Below are 8387 nucleotides of genomic sequence, written 5' to 3'. Positions count from 1 at the left end.
GCAACATTGGCTTGATGTCTTTTTTCCTTTTTAAAAAAAACATGGGAAGAAGGCAATGAGCAACTTTAAAGAAATGGCCAAAAATTTAGCTAGAAATTGTTTTTTGTTTTTTAACAAAGAAAAAGAGAGAAAAAAGAAGTAAAAAAGAAAGCAAATAAGAAATGTAATTAAGAGAAAGCTCTCTCTCTCTCTCTCTCTATATATATATATATATATATATATATATACACACATATATAAATTAGATAGATTAGATAGATGGATTCTCACATTTGCCATTTAATGTTCTAAAATATAAGTGGCATGTTTTGTAAGTGCTAGTAATGTAGCTGTTTAACAACTGTGGTTTATGCAGGATATTGCAATATTTGTTTTATCTTATACGACAGAGTGGGTGGTTGCATTTCATCACTCCAGCTAAATATTGACATTTTGTCAGAGTACTGATTCTTGTCTCTACTTTGACAGAAGCAGCCACAGTATTAAAGTAGCTGTGATCTTCTGAGATGCACCAGAGCCCTTGAAATTGTAATGAAACCGTTCAAATTTGTGATCTCAGTGGTGTCAGCGTGTCCATTTCCTGACCTCATTTTTCCAGTCCAACAAACATACAGATGAATACAACTACTGACAATAACAATTAAAAAAACACTATACTTTCACTTTGGAAATTTTATTTAATTAAAAAACGTTTTCACAAATGTAATTACAAAAAAAGATCTTATAACAAGAAAATATTCAATTTAGAGCCCACACTTTGTTCATCATAACATCATTATTTTCAGTACATAAACTGTAAAGTCTTATCATTTACTCATCTATTCTACGTCCCTGTGAGGAATTTTGCACTTTATGACACAGAGACATTTTTAGATTTGACACATCACCGTCTAAACTGCATGAGTTACTTCTGCATTTTAAAGTAATGAGAGGGGTAAATACCAATGTCTGTATGAAGAAAATGTTTTTAGAATATTACAAAATTTGCATCACAGCAGCGGAAATAAAATCTGAGATGAGGAGGAAGTACTCTCTGAATCCACTGGCTGAGATGGGGAAATAAATTATTTATAAATTAAAATCCCATTTGTTTGAGTTGGGACAACATGTTAACTATTTGAACACATTCTGCTGTCAATGCAAAGCCAGTGTTATTAAATCATGACCAATGACGTGTTGGTGATCTCTGACAGTGACAAACATGAATCATCTGGTCTCTTTGCCTCTGGAAACACACACTCCAGTCTTTTAACATGGGTGTCCGACTGAAAGGACTGAGGTAATATTCGCAGCGATGATCCTCCTGTCATTATGACGTATGACACACTCCCTCACTCTCTATCTCACACATACACAAACCTTGACGTGATACTACAAAAAGGCTGCTTTGCATGGGTAGGTGTTAAAATAGTACGGTTTACAAAGGAGCGCCATTTTCACGGCTGTGCAGTACAGCCTCCCTATGAGTCCAGAGGTCTTCTGCTTCACCTGTGGGTGAGTCGCCGCCCTCCACAAGTCATAGATATCCTCCACGTGACCATGTGAGGTCATCATCTGGTCATAGATACACAGGTGGTAGGGCGCTTTGCCTTCACCTGAGAAATAAACATGCTCCTGTGGCGACACGCCGACCGCATTGCCGCAGATGCCCATGAACACATCGTCTATGTAAAGCGACGCATTTAGGGTCAGCGTGGCTTGGTAGATTTTGTCTGCCACGTCCCTGGAGACGACATACCCCGCCCCCGCAGTGTAGTCAGGGTACGACAGCCACTGGTACATCTCAAAGGGCACATAGTATTTGCTGTCTTTGCTGCGGATTGGCGGCGCCCCTCTGTGCACCCGCCCGACCCAAAAGTCTGTGACACCTCTGCTGCTCATGTCCTGCAGGTAGCTCACCAGGTTGGGCATGTGGATGAAGATATCGTCGTCAGCGCTCATGAGGAAGCGGGCGTGAGCACAGCGGCGGTGCATCCAGTGGAACTGCAGGATCAGCTTCAGCGTCAGGTTGTGGAAAGAGTCTAAAAAATCTTGTTGGATCAAATCGCCATGGAGGCGGTCTTCGTGGATGAGCTGCTTCTGAAAATCCGCCCCGCTCCTCTTGCTCCATGAGGGCTCCTCCGTATTGACCTGAGGAGCCCCTAAGGCGAACAAAACCTTGACTGTCACTCCCAGTGTGTTTTGGATGTAGGTCTCGTTACCCCAGGTGGATCTGATGGCATTTCGCCTCTCAGTGTTCTCTGGGGACGTTTTGACAAAGAGGAGGAGGAGGACGTCCTTGCCAGCACACTTATCTGGGTGGTCCAGCAGGTACCGGAAGTCGCTGAAGCTTCTGGCCTGCTCTCGTGGGATGGTGAGGCTCTTGTTGATGTAGGTGAAGCGGTTGACCAGGTAACGGTAGGAGTAGGACTTGACGTGGCTGACGACACTGTTGTCCAGCTGCTCCCAGCAGACCATCACCACGGACAGGACCAGGCAGGTGGTCATCAGCTGCACGCACTGGCATTTTCGTATCCTGCGGAAATTGACAAACATCCTGGAATCTTGTCACCCGGTGGCGGTGGTCCCTGTATGGTTGGTGATGGCGGTGAAGCAGCTGGTTGTGCTGGTGTGCGCAAGATGGTGTAGGTTGTGGAGGTTGAGAGTGTTGTTCCAGTGCCTCGGAGCAGCACTTGATGGGTCTTCCATCCTAGGCTTTCCACATTCAGCAAGTTGCATAGGCGGTGGAAGGAGTCACTGGGTCTGTTGGAAAATGTCCTCCATCACAGCAGAATCACTCACACAGTCACCCAGCAGCTTGAGATTCATCTTTCAACCATGAAGCCGTCGACCTAAAGAAGAAAGAGCACACTCACTGTGGTTACAGAGTTTAACAGTGTTAAAACACTTAGTGTTTCTCAGCTTCCTTCACTTCCAGAAAGGAGGAAGTGAAAATGCATGTTCATTATGTTATGTATGGTCATGTTTTCTCAACTTCAGCTCAACCAATATCCTTCCTTTGTGGTAAGAAACTATTATTTTGTGTAATTATTTGCAAGCATGATTTTTGTGTGATGTGCTGTCTAATGGCCATAAATAAATCTGCAATCAACTTAAAGGAACAGTTCGTAGGATTTAGGGGCATCCACTGGCAGAAATGGAATATATGTATGTTTTCTTTAGTGCAAAATATCCTGAAAATAAGAATTGATGTGTTTTCATTACCTTTAAATAAGCCATTTGTAGCTACATATGGATCCGGTTCTCCACCACAAAGTCCACCATGTTTCTACAGTAGCCCAGAATGGACAAACCAAACACTGAAGATTGGGACGTTCACATTTTCGTGTCCGTCAGTATAGTTAGAAGCCCCTCCATGATGACTCCAACAGTATTGGAAAATCACTGATTTTTAACATGAAACTGCTTTATTCAGTGTTTTTGCCTGTTTTAATCACCTGGTCAGTTTGTTTAGGAGAGAAAGTGACCTCTGAGGATAATGAAGGATAAGGTAAAAACCACCTGAACATCTGTATCTTAAATTTTCAGAGAAAAAAGGTGAGCAGATTCGGAGAGACACTCATGTTTAACACGAAACTACTTTATTCAGTGATTTACTGGTTTAAATAATTGGGGTTTTTTTTTTGTTTGTTTTGGGGAGAAAGGGACAAATTTGTATAGTTAGGCTAACGATAAAAACCTCCTGAATATCTGGATCTTTAATTATCAAAGAGCACACAATAGCAAGTGCTGTCTGTGACAAGCCATACAGCATTGCAAAAACAGTGATTTGTAACGTGAAACTGCTTTATTCAGTGTCTCTACCATCTTTAACCACCTGGTCCTTTTATTTTGGAGAGGAGGAGACCTCTGTGGATAATTCGGCTCATGGTAGAAACCTCCTGAACAATAAACACTGAAGGAACTCTAAGAGTTCACGCTTGGCACACAGGGCATGTTTGCAATCGGCTATCCTCACTACTAGATGCCACTAAATCCTACACGCTGCTCCTTTTAAGCCATTAATCACCTGAGGATGCCAATTAAAACAGAGACTTAATTTGTCAGACAGAAACAGAAAGTGCATGCACAGATCACTGACACTCAACTGAAACCACTCTAAACCACCGCTACTCTGGTTGGATCTGAACTTGGCTACACCCGCTTGTATTCTGTGCAAGAGTCGTAGTGTGGCGGGTGGGGTGTAAGGGAGGGGTCGACTGAATACAAAAGCCAACACAGCAAATGTGGCAATGCAAGCCAGTCCATAATGGAGGGGTTTAAGGTGCAGACCCACTGAAACCGCTGAGAGTCATGGAAAGCACTCGGACACAATGGACAGCGTCAGAATACTTCGGCAGCACAATGCACGACGAGAATAGCCTGCTTCCGCCCGGGCCTGGACTAAAAGCGAGGGGGGATCATGATGGGCCCAGGGCCTGGGACTCCCACCGCACCCCGAGAGCTTTTTAAACATCATTGGATGGCCTGTGCCTAATGGGGTCACTGGCTCAGAATGCTCTCTTTTCTCTCTGCGCTGATAATGAGAAACTCTGCCTCACCTCTGCTTCACATCAGCTTCCTGCCTCCACACAGAGGCAATTACTGTTAAAGCCAATTCATTGTTATATAGTACACTTTTCCAGGCAGAGCCACATGCCTGACTTCACAGCCTACTTGTCATAAAACATATTTCAGTTGTAAACACTTAGCAGCAAGTTGATAGAAGGTGATGGCTTTTACTGGTCAGTTTAGAGATAAGCGCACACACCTGCTGGACTATGACCAACACATGTAACATATGCATATGAGTTAGAAGGAGGATTTATGGGCATGTTGTGCAACAAGACAACCGGACGGGGGGTGCACGTCTTTCAATATCTAGAACATGTGCAATAAAACATGTAATTAGCAGTAAATGTCAGCAGGAAAAGATATTTTGTCTGTTATCTTTCCAGCTAGATAGTGACATTTTCGGAAAATAGTAATAATAGTAAGTAGAATAAGTTACTGTTAACAAAAGCTCAAACTATGAACTGCTTCCTAGTAACCATTTGATGTTACTTAGAAAATATATCCAGATTAAAGGAATATACTTTGACATTTTTGGAAATATTTTATTTTTGAGTAACTAAGTTCAGTCTGTAAAACCATGTAAAACCAACCAACAATGTGTGATTTTTTTTATTTAATTAATGAGCTTTAGACCTGCTTGTGGGCGAATTTAGTTCTCTTGGACCGAGAGAGGCCTAGATATAGTAAAGAACTTTTATAGTCACAAAATTATAGACATTTACACCATAAAGTAGTGCATAAAAACTAGAATGCATTAATAATAGGTATTGACACTCAAAATTTTGTGGCTGAGGACCCCAGAATCACCCGTTTCATATGCGTCTCATACATTGTTGAAACAATACCTATGCCCCTGGGTTGCAGATAGTTTTGAATTCTTATGTGCAAGTTTTGATCGTTTTCTGCCTTTACTCCACCCAGAGGATAATTCTGCTGCTTACAAGTCTCTTTTTTTGTCTCATCAGATATAAATAAGCTTCTTATTTGGAGATTACATATTCTGACTGGTTTCTCCTAAACCTCCCAGTAAGAGAAAAAACGAGCAAACATATAAGTCATCAGGAGTTTTTTAGCTGTGCTCATAGGCTTCTCCGAGGTTTCTCAACTCTGAGAACAGATACAATATACAGAGTTGAGGCATAATTCTGAAATTGGCTCATTTTAAGCCAATCAATTTTTCTTCTGGATCTTGCTGTTATCTCAAATAAAGGTCAGAGCAGTGAGAGGAAAAAGAGCATTTTAAGATCTTAAATTAGGAATGGACTGAGACAAAACAAAGGCTGAGTGTAAGAATAATGAGAAAATGGTCAAAATCTCATTTGATGTAATATTTAGCTCAAGTATTTATTGGAGAAATAGGCTGGACAAAGAAGACTAAGACGAACAACTTTTTTCTAGAAATAATCTCCCTGTTAATAATTTGCAGAACATGTAAACCACTTTCTGGGGGGCTGTATCTTCGATAGAAAGTAAATCTAATAAAAATCATCCACAGCTAGAGACAAAGACATTGTTATCATCCATAGCTAAAGACAGAGACATTTTTTTCTGGAAAAATAAGTGTCTTTTGATTTTTTGAACTCTTTCAGCACAGAAAGTTCATTCACTACTTTTTATGGAGGTTGTGGCGGAGATCCAGAGATACTCATCCCACGACTGCATTGCTAGATACACCATAGATATTATTTGGGAGAGCCGGCCCTTTAAGGATGAGGTATGTCCAGTTCTCCAGGCCCACAGCACACCTCTTTTTTTTACCTGCTTACTTTCATACATCATATTCACCACATTTTTAATCAGTCTTTACTGACATAACACTATGATTTGCATGATTATGTGTCATCATGCGAAGAAATGCCAACTTCCCTAAAACTGCAAAACATATACCAGACTCTATGTATGTGTGCGGACTATGACTGCTCAAGAATAAAATCATAAAACATAATAGTTAGCAAACCGAACTGTCGAAAGAGTCAAGGCTCATGTGACAGGTGCTGAGTGTCATCAGCCAACAATGTGACTATGTAATGACTATGGACTCCTTCCAGAAAATGCTGCGTGTCACTATTTATCACTTAGAATTTTTCCCTTTTTTTTTCAATATTTCACATAGTTTTTCTTAGATGGTTATTTAATAGTAAGTTCTGTGGTTTAGTAATGGCTTCAATGCACAATGTTTACATGTGAGAATGTAGTCTCTTTATATTATTGACTGAAGGTGTTGCCACTATCATGTCCTGTTCAAAAGGGTGTTCGGCTGCCACTCAGGCTCTCCCAGCGCTGTGCTACACTGTACACTGAGCTACACCGAATGCAAACACAAGTGTTGATCCCAGCTCCTCTGTATCAGCTGCATCTAAAACAAGCGCCGTGAAAGTCAACCACACCACTTGCATATTTCAAAAGTCACAAATTTTATAAATAGATTTGAAAGACACAGAGGGAGGGAGGGAGAGAGAGGAACACCATCAATCAAACTGATCACTCACCTGTAAATATATATATATATACATACATATATATATGTGTGTGTGTGTGTGTGAATCCAATCAACAGTCCTCTCTGAGTCTTCCTCTGCACAGATCCTCCTCTCTGCTTGAAGTTTACTTTTCCTTGAGATGACAGCCTGTCAGGAGGAGACACCAATCCCTCGTTAAACAGTTAAACCCTCTCGTGTGAGAATATCTGTGAGGGATCCTTCCTCTGCCCTCTGGATTTGTAGTCTGTTAAGTTAATAGTTAATGCCGGTTGACTTGGTTCTTCTCTATCTCCTCCCATCCTCCCTCTCCTCTGTCAGTGTGGGGGTGGTCTGCAGGCTGTGTAGGTGGGTGTAGAGAGAGAGAGAGAGGGAGGGAGGAAAAGATGAGAGAAGGCCTGCCCTCTGTGCTCTGCTTTGGTGACACCCAAAAGGTGGAATGAATATCTGACTGTAATTATTCTGAACAAAATGTGCTCCTTGCAATATCCCTGTTCATGTGAAATTCTTTCGAATCTCTAAACCAAACAACAAACAAGGGTCTTTTTTGTTTATCAGGTTATTCATAGAATCATCCATTTGTTTTTGTTGTTTGGAGATGGAGCCTGTGAAGCTGTCAGAAAATGGAAATGTGCAAATTTGCTTATTCATCTCTAGACTGTTGTATAACACACCAAAGAGAGGGTAAGGAGATTCAACAGTTAACTGGTTCATATATGTACCAGTACATGGCATGTACCTGTACAGTATGACCATAAACAAAAAACACATATTTTTCCTCTTACCTGTGGTGCTATTTATTAATCTAGATTGTTTTGGTGTGAGTTGCAGAGTGTTGGAGACATCGACCGTAGCGATGTCTGACTTCTCTTCAGTACAATGGAACTAAATGGCACTTATCTTGTGGTGCTAAAATGCCAAAAATGTCTCTTTCCAGAAATCATGACCCGGTTACTAAAGATAATCTTGTTGTGAGCAGTTTAATGTAGGAAATATTTTTTTTCTACCTAACTACACCAATTACACCCGCCAACTGCATGCATCTACAGGTTAGAGGAAAAATATGTACTGTTCCTTTAAATTTTTAACAGCATATTCATGATTACCTTACAGCTCTCATGCTCTGTTTGAAGATGAAATAAAAGTACAGATGGGTGTAGCCAGAAATGTTGGTTCCTGGAAAATAACTGAAAATGAAAGTTCCTGTAAAAAAAAAACCCAAAAATTAGCTGTATTAATTTTAGGCATTTTAGGCAAGACACACACACACACATTATGTCAGCTGGGATCAAACCGCCAAAGACAACCCACACTACCACCTGAGCCACAGCCATCCCAATGAGTGTAATCAGAAGTG

The 8387-nt window shown here is 41.0% G+C and overlaps 1 protein-coding gene across 1 annotated transcript; it reads right to left on the bottom strand.

Annotated features, from left to right (window-relative positions):
- Positions 1–657: 657 nt before the first annotated feature.
- LOC121951648 (lactosylceramide 1,3-N-acetyl-beta-D-glucosaminyltransferase A) lies at positions 658–7358 on the bottom strand. Its single transcript, XM_088085662.1, has 2 exons — positions 7044–7358; positions 658–2831 (listed from the first exon to the last, which is right to left on the bottom strand). The coding sequence occupies exon 2, from the start codon at positions 2533–2535 to the stop codon at positions 1372–1374; it is 1164 nt and encodes a 387-aa protein (XP_087941788.1). The 5' UTR covers positions 2536–2831; positions 7044–7358; the 3' UTR covers positions 658–1371.
- Between the last annotated feature and the right edge of the window lie 1029 nt (positions 7359–8387).

This window comes from Plectropomus leopardus, chromosome 12, assembly GCF_026936395.1.
Source record: "Plectropomus leopardus strain MGB_pleo_1.0 chromosome 12, ASM2693639v1, whole genome shotgun sequence".
Lineage (NCBI taxonomy): Eukaryota > Metazoa > Chordata > Actinopteri > Perciformes > Serranidae > Plectropomus > Plectropomus leopardus.
The sequence above is the reverse complement of the archived record's forward strand: the minus strand, read 5'-3'. Positions and strand labels throughout refer to the sequence as shown.